At 53.3% G+C, this 14,219-nt stretch overlaps 1 protein-coding gene across 1 annotated transcript in view; it reads right to left on the reverse strand.

Moving 5' to 3' along the window:
* LOC128701043 (myosin-IIIb-like) overlaps positions 1-14,219 on the reverse strand; it is a 106,454-nt gene that overhangs the window by 30,614 nt on the left and 61,621 nt on the right. Inside the window, exons 22-23 of the mRNA XM_070080470.1 lie at positions 4,992-5,053; positions 3,136-3,278 (exon numbers count right to left, since the gene is read on the reverse strand). Of these exons, the coding sequence (XP_069936571.1) occupies positions 3,136-3,278; positions 4,992-5,053 (205 nt within the window). The remainder of the gene's footprint in view (positions 1-3,135; positions 3,279-4,991; positions 5,054-14,219) is intronic.

Below are 14,219 nucleotides of genomic sequence, written 5' to 3' on the forward strand. Positions count from 1 at the left end.
TAGAACCCCTCCTAGAACTCCTCCTAGAACCTCTCCTAGAGCCCATCGTAGAACCACTTCTAGAACCCTTCCTAGAACCCCTGGAGCCCCTCCTTAACCACTAGAACCCTTCCTAGAACCCCTCCTCAAATATCTACAAGAACCTCTAATAGAACCCCTCCTAGATCCCCTGCTAGAACATCTAGAACTTCTCCAATAGCCCCTCCTAGAACCACTAGAACCCCTCCTAGAACCACTAGAATGCCTTCTAAAGATAAGCCCGGAGGAGCACTGCAGTAGGCCTACTGGCCCATACTAAGCCATTCCACCCACCTGCCTAACCCATTCCAACTCATATATCTAATAGCTATTCAAAGCTAGCTATAGTCTAGTAACCCTAGGTGACAGTAAAGCTAGGTATAGTCTTAGCTTCTAGTAACCCTAGGTGACAGTAAAGCTAGGTATATTCTTAGCTTCTAGTAACCCTAGGTGACAGTGAAGCTAGGTATAGTCTTAGCTTCTAGTAACCCTAGATGACAGTAAAGCTAGGTATATTCTTAGCTTCTAGTAACCCTAGGTGACAGTAAAGCTAGGTATAGTCTTAGCTTCTAGTAACCCTAGGTGACAGTAAAGCTAGGTATAGTCTTAGCTTCTAGTAACCCTAGGTGACAGTAAAGCTAGGTACAGTCTTAGCTTCTAGTAACCCTAGGTGACAGTAAAGCTAGGTACAGTCTTAGCTTCTAGTAACCCTAGGTGACAGTAAAGCTAGGTATAGTCTTAGCTTCTAGTAACCCTAGGTGACAGTAAAGCTAGGTATAGTCTTAGCTTCTAGTAACCCTAGGTGACAGTAAAGCTAGGTATAGTCTTAGCTTCTAGTAACCCTAGGTGACAGTAAAGCTAGGTATATTCTTAGCTTCTAGTAACCCTAGGTGACAGTGAAGCTAGGTATATTCTTAGCTTCTAGTAACCCTAGGTGACAGTAAAGCTAGGTATATTCTTAGCTTCTAGTAACCCTAGGTGACAGTAAAGCTAGGTATATTCTTAGCTTCTAGTAACCCTAGGTGACAGTGAAGCTAGGTATATTCTTAGCTTCTAGTAACCCTAGGTGACAGTAAAGCTAGGTATATTCTTAGCTTCTAGTAACCCTAGGTGACAGTAAAGCTAGGTATATTCTTAGCTTCTAGTAACCCTAGGTGACAGTGAAGCTAGGTATATTCTTAGCTTCTAGTAACCCTAGGTGACAGTAAAGCTAGGTATATTCTTAGCTTCTAGTAACCCTAGGTGACAGTAAAGCTAGGTATATTCTTAGCTTCTAGTAACCCTAGGTGACAGTAAAGCTAGGTACAGTCTTAGCTTCTAGTAACCCTAGGTGACAGTAAAGCTAGGTACAGTCTTAGCTTCTAGTAACCCTAGGTGACAGTAAAGCTAGGTATAGTCTTAGCTTCTAGTAACCCTAGGTGACAGTAAAGCTAGGTACAGTCAATATTGTCAATATTATCATTCTATGTCTGTCAACTGAAGGTTCAAGGTTCTTAGTCATTCTACCAGTCATTCTACCAGTCATTCTAACAGTCATTCTAAGTCATTCTACCAGTCATTCTAACAGTCATTCTACCAGTCATTCTAGCAGTCATTCTACCAGTCATTCTACCAGTCATTCTACCAGTCATTCTACCAGTCATTTTACCAGTCATTCTACCAGTCATTCTACCAATCATTCTACCAGTCATTCTACCAGTCATTCTACCAGTCATTCTACCAATCATTCCACCAGTCATTCTACCAGTCATTCTACCAATCATTCTACCAGTCATTCTACCAATCATTCTACCAGTCATTCTACCAATCATTCTACCAGTCATTCTACCAATCATTCTCCCAGTCATTCTACCAGTCATTCTAACAGTCATTCTACCATTCATTCTAACAGTCATTCTAACAGTCATTCTACCAGTCATTCTAACAGTCATTCTACCAGTCATTCTTCCAGTCATTCTACCAGTCATTCTAACAGTCATTCTACCAGTCATTCTACCAGTCATTCTAACAGTCATTCTAACAGTCATTCTAACAGTCTTTCTACCAGTCATTCTAACAGTCATTCTAACAGTCATTCTAACAGTCATTCTATCAGCCATTCTACCAGTCATTCTATCAGTCATTCTAACAGTCATTCTACCAATTATTCTAACAGTCATTCTATCAGTCATTCTACCAGCCATTCTACCAGTCATTCTAACAGTCATTCTACCAGCCATTATACCAGTCATTCTATCAGTCATTCTAACACTCATTCTACCAATCATTCCACCAGTCATTCTACCAGTCATTCTAACAGTCATTCTAACAGTCATTCTACCAGTCATTCTACCAGCCATTCTACCAGTCATTCTACCAGTCATTCTACCAGCCATTATACCAGTCATTCTATCAGTCATTCTAACACTCATTCTACCAGTCATTCTACCAGCCATTCTACCAGTCATTCTACCAGTCATTCTAACAGTCATTCTACCAGCCATTCTACCAGTCATTCTACCAGTCATTCTAACAGTCATTCTACCAGTCATTCTAACAGTCATTCTACCAGTCATTCTAACAGTCATTCTACCAGCCATTCTACCAGTCATTCTAACAGTCATTCTAACAGTCATTCTACCAGCCATTCTACCAGTCATTCTACCAGTCATTCTAACAGTCATTCTACCAGCCATTCTACCAGTCATTCTACCAGTCATTCTGCCAGCCATTATACCAGTCATTCTATCAGTCATTATAACACTCATTCTACCAATCATTCTAACAGTCATTCTACCAGTCATTCTACCAGCCATTCTACCAGTCATTCTACCAGCCATTCTACCAGTCATTCTACCAATCATTCTACCAGTCATTCTACCAGCCATTCTACCAGCCATTCTACCAGTCATTCTACCAATCATTCTACCAGTCATTCTACCAGCCATTCTACCAATCATTCTAACAGTCATTCTACCAGTCATTCTACCAGTCATTCTACCAGTCATTCTAACAGTCATTCTAACAGTCATTCTAACAGTCATTCTAACAGTCATTCTAACAGTCATTCTAAGGCTCTCAAGAGAGTTAGGGTTCAAGGTTCTGAGTCATTCTACATCAAGTGAAGGTTCAACTCACAAGCTTCGCTGTGGGCTCCGTGCTTGGGTTCAGGGGGTTCAGGAGCTGGAGCTTTGCATGGCGAAGGTTCACTGCTCTCTTCCACAACTCTCTTGGCAGAGTTGATCTGGTACTTCCTTCTGATGATCCAACCTCGTGTGTACCTGTCAACACCCAGATGTTACTGAACCTCGTGTGCACCTGTCAAGAACACCCAGGTGTTACTGAACCTCGTGTGTACCTGTCAAGAACACCCAGATGTTACTGAACCTCGTGTGCACCTGTCAAGAACACCCAGGTGTTACTGAACCTCGTGTGTACCTGTCAAGAACACCCAGGTGTTACTGAACCTCGTGTGTACCTGTCAAGAACACCCAGGTGTTACTGAACCTCGTGTGTACCTGTCAAGAACACCCAGATGTTACTGAACCTCGTGTGCACCTGTCAAGAACACCCAGGTGTTACTGAACCTCGTGTGTACCTGTCAAGAACACCCAGGTGTTACTGAACCTCGTGTGTACCTGTCAAGAACACCCAGGTGTTACTGAACCTCGTGTGTACCTGTCAAGAACACCCAGGTGTTATTGAACCTCGTGTGTACCTGTCAAGAACACCCAGGTGTTACTGAACCTCGTGTGTACCTGTCAAGAACACCCAGGTGTTATTGAACCTCGTGTGTACCTGTCAAGAACACCCAGGTGTTATTGAACCTCGTGTGTACCTGTCAAGAACACCCAGGTGTTATTGAACCTCGTGTGTACCTGTCAAGAACACCCAGGTGTTATTGAACCTCGTGTGTACCTGTCAAGAACACCCAGGTGTTATTGAACCTCGTGTGTACCTGTCAAGAACACCCAGGTGTTATTGAACCTCGTGTGTACCTGTCAAGAACACCCAGGTGTTATTGAACCTCGTGTGTACCTGTCAAGAACACCCAGGTGTTATTGAACCTCGTGTGTACCTGTCAAGAACACCCAGGTGTTATTGAACCTCGTGTGTACCTGTCAAGAACACCCAGGTGTTACTGAACCTCGTGTGTACCTGTCAAGAACACCCAGGTGTTACTGAACCTCGTGTGTACCTGTCAAGAACACCCAGATGTTACTGAACCTCGTGTGTACCTGTCAAGAACACCCAGGTGTTACTGAACCTCGTGTGTACCTGTCAAGAACACCCAGGTGTTACTGAACCTCGTGTGTACCTGTCAAGAACACCCAGGTGTTACTGAACCTCGTGTGTACCTGTCAAGAACACCCAGGTGTTATTGAACCTCGTGTGTACCTGTCAAGAACACCCAGATGTTACTGGACCTCGTGTGCACCTGTCAAGAACACCCAGGTGTTACTGAACCTCGTGTGTACCTGTCAAGAACACCCAGGTGTTACTGAACCTCGTGTGTACCTGTCAAGAACACCCAGGTGTTACTGAACCTCGTGTGTACCTGTCAAGAACACCCAGGTGTTACTGAACCTCGTGTGTACCTGTCAAGAACACCCAGGTGTTATTGAACCTCGTGTGTACCTGTCAAGAACACCCAGGTGTTACTGAACCTCGTGTGTACCTGTCAAGAACACCCAGGTGTTACTGAACCTCGTGTGTACCTGTCAAGAACACCCAGATGTTACTGAACCTCGTGTGCACCTGTCAAGAACACCCAGGTGTTACTGAACCTCGTGTGTACCTGTCAAGAACACCCAGGTGTTACTGAACCTCGTGTGTACCTGTCAAGAACACCCAGATGTTACTGAACCTCGTGTGTAGCTGTCAACCTGTATACAACAAGTAGGAGACGGGAGGAAGTAGACAGAGGCAGTGTCAGCGGCACTTCCAGTGATCAAGGTCCCAGGCATCAAGGTGAAAGACAGTGAGTACTTTACCTCTGTAAAGTGAGCACTGACCGCGCCAGTGCCCATTTCTCCTTGTTATAACGAATTCTAAGCTGAGGTAGTGTAGGAGGTGCGGTTCTAGGTAGCAGGCAGTGCAGCCGAACTAGCAGGTGTGCAGTCGAGGGGAAAATAGGCAAAGTAGTTGAGTAGCAGGCAATGCAAGTAGCTGAGGAACAGGCAGGCAAGAGGCATAGAGGAAATGACTGATGCAGGAGGCAAGTGGCAGCTGAGGCAGGCAGGTGGCAGTCAGTCTAGTGAGGGGCAGGTGACAGAGGAATGTGTAAGTAGAAAGCTGAATTAGTAGGCACAGCTGAGGTACCAGGTGGCATACAGGCAAGTAGAGGCAGGCAGCAATTGAGGCAGGTAAGCAAGCAGTTGAGTAGGCAGGTAAGTAGAGGCAGTAGGCAGAAAAGCAGTTGAGCTAGTAGCAGGTAATTAGCTGGGATAGCAGGCAGGCAATTAGTTTGAGTGCAATAGGCAGGCGAGTAGGTGGGCAGTGAGTTGAGTTGGTTAGATATATGTGAATTATGTTAGGTAAGTAGTAAGAAAAGAGGCAGTTACAGGTGAGTGAGAGGTAGATAAGTTAGTATGTATATAAGTACAGTAAAATATAGTAATAGTAGTAAGTTAGCAGGGGCAGGTTGCTAGTAGTTAGTGTAACTTTATGAGATAGGCACTGCAGTAGTACACAAGTTTGCAGGCAGGTAAAGCTAGCAGGTAGTGTTAAAGAGGCAATGTAAGTGAGGAAGATGAGCAGGCAGGTGTTAGCTGCATGGCGTCAGCAGGCAGGCAAGTAGGTGGAGGAGCAGGCAGGTACAGAGGCAGGCATGCAGTGAGCAAGCAGGTGTGCCAGCAGCAGCTGGCAGGTGAGGAGCAGGCAGGCAAGTTAGCAGGCAGGCAAGCTATGTGGGGCAGGTGTTGTGGGGGCAGCTAGGGCAAGTAGGCAGAGTGAGTAAGTAGGCAAGATAGCAGGTAGCAAACTAGCAGGTAGTCACAGTGAGTAAGGCAGGTAAGTTGTAAGCAGGTACAAGTTAGTAGTAGGTGTTTAGCATATAGCACCATAGTATATAGTTAAGTTAGTAGGCAGGCAATTCTAGCAGTGTAGTAAATTATATGCAGGTACAGGTATACACATAGTGTTACCAGGCAGGTAGGCTAGTAGGTGGGCACGTTAGGCAGGGCAGGGGCGCAGTAGGCAGGCAAGTTAGTATGCAGTGTTAGCAGGTGCGTTAGCAGGCAGGTGTGTTAGTAGGTACAGCTGGGAAGGTAGGCAAGTTAGTAGGCAGGTTAGCAACAGGTACGCTAGCAGTGCAGGCAACCAGCAGGCAGGCAAGCCAGAAGGCAAGTACAGGTGGGACCGAGCAGGCAGGCAAGCCAGGCAGGCAAGGCAGGCAGGTGTTAACATTCAAGTGTTGGCAGATCAGTGCCAGTGGCAAGAAAAGTGAGCGTGCAGTGCAAGCTAGCAGGTGTGCGCAGTGCGGAGCGAGCAACAGTGCCAGCACAGGCAGGCAACTGCCATATGCTAGCAGGCGTGCCAGCAGGCAGTGCTTTTGCCAGTGGCGGAAGAGCCGCGAGCGAGCAGCAGCGCAGGCAGGCACGCCAGCAGGCGCGCCAGGCAGGCAGGCAAGCCAGGCAGGCAATGCTAGCAGGTGGTAACCTGGTGCCAGGCAGCACGCCAGCAGGCAGCGCCAGCAGGCAGCGCCAGCAGGCAGGTGCCAGCAATGTGCAGGCAAGCCAGCAGGCAGGCGTTGTGCAGGCAGGTGAGCCAGCAGGCGCGGCGCCAGCAGGCAGCGTTGCAGGCAGGCACGCCAGCGCAGCGGCGCGCCAGCAGGCAGGCAAGCTAGCAGGCAGGCGCTAGCAGGCGTTGCAGGTGGCGCGCTGGGGCGAGGCAGGCAAGCCAGCAGGCAGGGTGCTAGCAGGCAGGCGTTAGCAGGGGCACGTTAGCAGGCAGGCGTTAGCAGGCGCAAAGTTACAGGCAGGCAAGCTAGCAGGCAGGCACAGTGCGCAGGTGCTAGCAGGCAGGCGCCAGCGCAGGTGCCAGCAGGCAGGCGTTGGCAGGCAGGTGCTGGCAGGTAAAGTTAGCAGGCAGGCAAGTCTGCAGACAGTGCTAGCAGGCAGCGTTAGCAGGCAGGCGCCAGCAGGCGCGGCGTGCTGAGCAGGCAGGCAAGCTAGGTGCGTGCTGCAGACAGTGCTAGCAGGCAGGCAAGCCAGGCAGGCAGGCGCCAGCAGGCAGGTGCTGGCAGACAGTGCTAGCAGGCAGGTGCCAGCAGGCAGTGCTAGCGGCGGCTAGCAGGCAGGCGCTAGTGGCAGTGCCGGGCAGGTGTGGGTTATAGTAGTGCTAGCAGGCAGGCTTACAGGCAGGTTAGTAGGCAGTGCTAGTAGGCAGGTGTTAGCAGGCAGGTAAAGTTAGCAGGTAGGTAAGTTAGCAGGTGGTGTGTTAGTAGGTAGGTGTTAGCAGGTAGGTGTTAGAGGCAGGTAAGCAGGTGTGTTAGCAGTAGGTGTTAGTATAGGTTAGCAGGCAGTGCTGGCAGCAGTGCCAGCAGAAAGTGCCAGCAGGGGCAGGCAAAGTGGCAGGTGCAAAAGTAATGCAGTGTGCAGGTGCTAGCAGGCAGGTTAGTAACAGGTACAAGCAGAGTGGTGTACCAGAGCAGCAAAGAAGGCAAGGAAGTGCAGGTGAACTGGAGAGGCAGGGTGTTAGGCAGGTATGCTAGTATGAGGGCAGGTGTTAGCACACAGCTGCCAGCAGTGGTCATGCACAGGCAGGCAAGCAGGCGGAGTGGCGTGGCAGCAAGCTAGCAGGCAGGCAGCAGCATATGCGCAGGGTGCCAGCAGGCAGGTACCGGCAGGCAAAGGGCAGGCAGTGCCAGTAGGCAGGTGGGCCAGGTGGTGGAAGAAGGTGATGGCGGCGTGGTGTTAGCAGGTGAGCAATGCGCAGGCAGGCGCCAGCAGGCAGGTGTTAGTGGTGTGGAAAGGGTTGGCAGGCAGGTGGCAATGCAGTGAGCAGGCAGGTTAGCAGGCAGGGGCACGTTGCAGGCAGGCAACCAGCAGGCAGGCATGCAGGCATGTTAGCAGGCAGGCAAGTTAGCAGGTGAGGTGTTGGGCAATGCAGGTTAGCAGGCAGGTAGTTAGCAGGTGAGAGTAGTTAGCAGGCAGTGCCAGGTGTGTTTGCTGGCAGGCACTAGCAGGCAGGTGTTAGCAGGTATGTGTTGGTAGGCATGCTAGTAGGCAGGTGTTAGTGAGGCAGGTGCCAGAGGCAGTGTGCTAGCAGGCAGGTGCTCACAGGCAGGTAATAGCAGGCAGCGCAGGTTAGCAGGCAGGCAAGTTGTAGGCAGGCACGCAGGCAGGTTGCAGAGAGGCAGCACGCAGCAGTAAGCTTAAGCAGGCAGGCAAAGCTGGCGCGCAGGCGCTAGCAGGTGCAGTGCAGGGGCAGGTGTTAGTAGGCAGCAGGCAAGCCAGCAGGTGTCAGCAGATGGTGTGTTGGTGGGTGGCAGGTTAGCAGGTGCAGGCAAGCTAGTGGTGTTAGCAGGCAGGCAAGTTAGCAGGTGCAGGCAAGTTAGGCAGGATAGGTGCAAGTTGGGGGTAGGCAGTGTTACAGGCAGGCAAGTTAGCAGGTGCAGGCAAGTTAGCAGATGCAGGTGTGCCAGTAGGTGCAGGTGTTAGCAGGCAGGTGTTAGGGGCAGGCAGTGCTAGCAGGCAGGTGCTAGCAGGCAGGTGTCGGCAGGCAGGTGCTAGCAGGCAGTGGGTTAGCAGGCAGTTGTGCAGGCAGTGTTAGTAGGCAGGTGCTAGTAGCAGTGTTAGCAGGGTAGGAAGTTAGTAGAAGAGAAGTTAGCAGGTAGGCAATGCCAGCAGGCAGGTGTGTTAGCAGGCAGGCAAGGCAGGCAGGTGCTAGCAGGTGCAGGTGCTGGGGCATGCTAGTAGGCAGTGCAGCAGGTGTTAGCAGTGGGCGTGCTAGCAGGCAGGCAAGCTGCAGGCAGTGTGTTAGCAGGCAGGCAAAGTTAGCAGGCAGGCGCTGGGGCAGGCAGGTGTTAGTGGCAGGCAAGTGCAGCAGGTAAAGTTAACAGGCAGGCGTTAGCAGGCAGCAGTGTGTGCTAGCAGGTGGCAGCAAGTTAGTAGGCAGGTGCTTGGGCAGCAGGTGTTAGCAGTGTGTGTGTGCCAGCAGGTAGGCACGTTAGCAGGTGCAGGAAAGTTAGTAGGCAGGCAAGTTGGGGGCAGGCAGACAGTTAGTGAGTAGCAAGTTAGCAGGCAGGCAAGCAAAGTAGGCAGGTGTTAGCAGGTGTTAGCAGGCAGTAAGTTAGTAGGCAGGCAAGTAGTAGGCAGGTACTGCCATAGGCAGGTGTTAGCAGGCAGGTGCTATAGGTGCAGGGTGTTAGGCAGGCAAGCGCAGGTGTAGTTAGCAGGTGCAGGTGTTAGTAGGCAGTGTGTGTGCCAGCAGGTATGGCAAGTTAGCAGCAGCAGGTGTTAGCAGGCAGGTGTGCTAGCAGGCAGGTGCTAGCAGGCAGGCACGTTAGCAGGGCAGCAGGCAGGCAAGTTGGGGCAGGTAGGTGTTAGCAGGTGCAGGTGCTAGCAGGCAGGCGTTAGCAGGCAGGCAAGGCAGTGGTGCAAGTTAGCAGGCAGGCGTTGTTAGCAGGCAGGGGTGCCAGCAGGCAGGCGTTAGCAGGCAGGCAAGCAGCAGGCAGGCACTGCCAGTGCAGGTATGTGAGCCAGCAGGTGCAGGCAAGTTGGCAGCGTTGGGCATGCAGGTGTTAGTGCAGGCAGGCGTTAGTGCAGTAGGTGTTGGCAGGCAGGTGCTAGCAGGCAGGTGCTCGTGCAGGCAGGTGTTAGTGCAGGCATGGGTGCTAGCAGGTGTGTTAGCAGGTGTGTGCGCAGGCAGGTGTTAGTAGCAGGTGCCGCAGGCAGGCAAGTTGCGCAGGTGCCAGTGTGCGCGGTGTCGTAGCGCAGGTAAGCTAGTGCAGGCAAGCTAGTAGGCAGGTGTTGGCAGGTAGGTGTTAGCAGGCAGTGCCAGGCAGGCAGGCAAGCTGGCAGGTGCTAGCAGGCAGGTAAGCTAGTAGGCAGGAAAGTTAGCAGGCAGGCAAGTAGTAGGCAGGTGTTGGTAGGCAGTGTGCTAGTGCAGTAAAGAGCATGTTAGCAGGCAGGCAAGTTAGCAGGCAGGCAGCAGCAGGCAGGTGCTAGCAGGTAGGCAGTGCCAGTGGGGCAGGTGGCGTGCTAGCAGGCAGGCAAGTTAGTAGGCAGCACAGAAAGGTGTTAGCAGGCAGGCAAAGCAAGTAGGCAGGTGCTGCAGGCAGGTGCTAGCAGGCAGGTGCTAGCAGGGCAGGTGCTTAGCAGGCAGGTGGGTTAGCAGGCAGGTGCCAGCAGGCAGGTGGTTAGCAGCAGCAATGTTAGCAGGCAGGTGCCAGCAGGTGTGCTGTGCAGGTGTGCACTGCCAGCAGGCAGGTGCAGAGGGCAGGTGCTAGCAGGCAGGTGCTAGCAGGCAGGCACGTTACAGGTGTGCAAGTTAGCAGGTGAGTGCTTATGCAGGCAGGTGAAGTTGGGCAGGGCAGGCAAAGTTGTGCAGGCAGCAAGCAGCAGGCAGGTGTTGCAGTAGGTGCAGGCAGGCAATGCTAGCAGGTAGTGTGTCAGCAGGCAGGTTAGGCATGCAGGTGCTAGCAGGTAGGCATGCTAGTAGGCAGGCAAGCTAGCAGGTAGTGTTAGCAGGCAGGCAGTTAGCAGGCAGTAAGCCAGTAGGCAGGTGCTGGCAGGCAGGTGTTAGCAGGTGGCAGTTAGCAGGCAGGCAATGCAGGCAGGCGCTGCAGGCAGGCAAGCCAGCAGGCAGGTGCTAGCAGGCAGGTGCTGCAGGTGGAAACAGTGGTGGAAAAGCAGGCAAGCTAGCAGGCAGGTGTTAGCAGGCAGGCAAGTTAGTAGGCAGGTGCTAGCAGGCAGGTGTTAGTAGGTGTGTTAGTAGGTAGGCAATGCTAGTAGGCAGGCAAGTTAGCAGGTGGTGCCAGTAGGCAGGTGCTAGTAGGCAGGCACGTGTTAGGCAGGTAGGTGTTAGCAAGTGTAGGTGTTAGCAGGTGTGTTAGCATGGTAAGTGCTAGCAGGCAGGTTAGCAGGCAGGTGTTACAGGCAGGCAAGTTAGCAGGTGTGTTAGCAGGCAGGTGCTAGCAGGCAGGCGTTAGCAGGTGCCAGTAGGCAGGCAAGCTAGCAGGCAGGCAAGCTAGCAGGTGCGCTTAGCAGGCAAGTTAGTGTGGTGAACGCCAGTGGCAGGCAAAGTAGCAGGCAGGCAAGCTTACAGGCAGGCGTTAGCAATGGTGTGCTAGCAGGCAGTGCCAGTAGCAGTGTTAGCAGGTGTGCTACAGGTGTCCAGGCAGTGCTAGTATAAAGTAGTAGGTAGGTAAATACAGGCAGTGTATTACAGGCAGGCGTTAGGCAGGCAAGCTAGCAGATAGTGCGGCCAGAAGGCAGGCCAGCGTTATGCCAGCAGGTGCGCCAGCAGCGTTGGCGCAGGCGCAAGCCAGCAGGCAGTGCCGGGCAGTGCGCGTGCGCCAGCAGGCGCCAGCAGGCGCGCCAGCGGCGCAGCGCCAGCAGGCAGGCGCCAGCGGCGCAGTGCCAGCAGGCAGTGCGCCAGCAGGCGCGCCAGCAGGCAGGTGCCAGCAGGCGCGCCAGCAGGCAGTGCGCTTAGCAGGCAGGCCAGCAGGCAGGCAGGTTTAGCAGGCAGGCAAGCCTGCAGGTGCCAGCAGGCAGGTGTTAGCAGGCAGGCGTTAGCAGGCAGGCGCCAGCAGGTGCGTTACAGGCAGGCGTTAGCAGGCAGGCGTTAGCAGGCAGGTGCGTTGGCAGGCAGGCGTGGCTGCAGGGTGTGTTGCAGGCAGGCAGGCAGGTGCTAGCAGGCAGGCAAGCAGCAGGCAGGCAAGCTAGCAGGCAGTGCTAGCAGGCAGGCATGCCAGCAGGGCAGGTGTTAGGCAGGTGGCAGTTAGCAGGCAGGCGTGCTGGCAGGCAGTGGCACCAGCAGGCAGGTGCTGGGCAGGCAGCAAGCTGGCAGGCAGGTGCCAGCAGGTGTGTGCCAGTGCAGGCAGGTGCCAGCAGGCAGGTGCTAGCAGCAGTGTGCTAGTGGCAGGTGCAGCAGGCAGGCACAGCAGGCAGTGCCAGCAGGCAGGCAAGCCATGCAGGTTAGCAGGCAGGCAATGCCAGTGCAGTGCCAGCAGGCAGTGCTTGTGCAGGTGCGCCAGCAGGCAGTGTGTTAGCAGGCAGGTGCCAGCAGGTAGCAGGCAAGTCAGCAGATGTTGCAGGCAGGCACGCCAGCAGCAAGTTATAGGCAGGAAAGCCAGCAGGCAGGTGTGGCTAGCAGGGCAGGTGTTAGGCAGGCAGGCAAATTTGTAGGTGGTGTGGGCAGGCAAGCTAGCAGGCAGTGCCAGCAGGGCAGTGTTAGCAGGCAGGCAAGCTAGCAGGCAGGTGCTAGCAGGCAGTGCAAGCTTAGCAGGCAGGCTAGCAGGCAGTGCCAGTGTGCAGCGTCAGCAGGCAGGTGCCAGCGCATGCCAGCAGGCAGGCAATGCCAGCAGGCGTGCTCAGCACGCAAAGCTGGCAGGTGCGTGCCAGCAGGCGTGCCAGTGCGCAGCGTGCCAGCAGGCAGGCGCCAGCAGTGCAGGCCAGCAGGCGTGCCAGCAGGCAGGCGCCAGCAGGCAGGCGCCAGCAGGCGTGCCAGCAGGCAGTGCGCTAGCAGGCAGGCAAGCCAGCAGGCAGGCGTTAGCAGGCAGACAAGCAGAGCCGTTCGCAGCAGGCAGGAAGAGTAGGCAGGCGCAGGCAGCAGTGCGAGCAGGCAATTTGCAGGCAGGCAAGCAGGTGCGTTAGCAGGCAGGCGTTAGGTGAGGCGGCGCAGGCGTTAAAGAGGCGCTGGCAGGCGTTGCGGTGTTGTGTGGCAGGTGTCAGCAGGCAGGTGTTAGTAGTGTGCCAGCATGCAGGCACGCCACAGGCAGGCAAGCTAGCAGGCAGGTGTCAGCAGGCAGGCAAGCAGCAGGCAGGCATGCTAGCAGGCAGGTGCTGTGGTGCAGGTGCCAGTAGCAGGCAAAGCCAGCAGGGCAGGTGTTAGCAGGCAGGTGGCTAGGCAGGCAGGCAAGCAGTGCAGGTGCCAGCAGGCAGGTGCTAGCAGGCAGGCAAGTTAGCAGGCAGGCAAGCTAGCAGGCAGTGCTGGCAGGTATGTGGTTGTACAGGGCAGGTGCTAGCAGGCAGGTGGTGCTAGCAGGCAGGTGTTAGCAGGCAGTGCTGCAGGTGCTAGCAGGCAGGTGTTAGCAGGCAGGTAAGCTAGCATGTATGTGTTAGCAGGCAGGTGCCATATATGAGTGTTAGTATATATAAATACAGTATACAAATATATATGTTATATATATATATTACATACTATATGTTTATGATATGCTTAGTATATAAGTTAGTAAAATATAACATATAACTAGTATATAGTGTTAGTAGAGGCACTGCAGTATATATAGTTGAATATATAAACAATAGTAGTATATATAAGCTGAAGATAGTATAGTAATATAGCAGTGGCATGTCATAGTAAGCACTGTACACTATAGTATACCCCACTCCCCCACACTCCCCATCACTCCCCATCACTCACCATCACTCCCCAACACTCCCCATCACTCCCCATCACTCCCCATCACTCCCCAACACTCCCCAACACTCCCCATCACTCCCCATCACTCCCCAACACTCCCCATCACTCCCCATCACTCCCCATCACTCCCCATCACTCCCCATCACTCCCCATCACTCCCCATCACTCCCCATCACTCCCCATCACTCCCCAACACTCCCCATCACTCCCCATCACTCCCCAACACTCCCCATCACTCCCCATCACTCCCCATCACTCCCCAACACTCCCCATCACTCCCCATCACTCCCCATCACTCCCCAACACTCCCCATCACTCCCCATCACTCCCCAACACTACCCATCACTCCCCATCACTCCCCATCACTCCCCATCACTCCCCAACACTCCACAACACTCCCCATCACTCCCCATCACTCCCCAACACTCCCCATCACTCCCCATCACTCCCCATCACTCCCCAACACTACCCATCACTCCCCATCACTCCTTAACACTCCCCATCACTCCCCATCACTCCCCATCACTCCCCATCACTCCCCAACACTCCCCATCACTCCCCATCACACCCCAACACTCCCTATCACTCCCCATCACTCCCCATCACTCCCCATCACTCCCCATCACTCC

Source organism: Cherax quadricarinatus, unplaced genomic scaffold, assembly GCF_038502225.1.
Source record: "Cherax quadricarinatus isolate ZL_2023a unplaced genomic scaffold, ASM3850222v1 Contig491, whole genome shotgun sequence".
NCBI lineage: Eukaryota > Metazoa > Arthropoda > Malacostraca > Decapoda > Parastacidae > Cherax > Cherax quadricarinatus.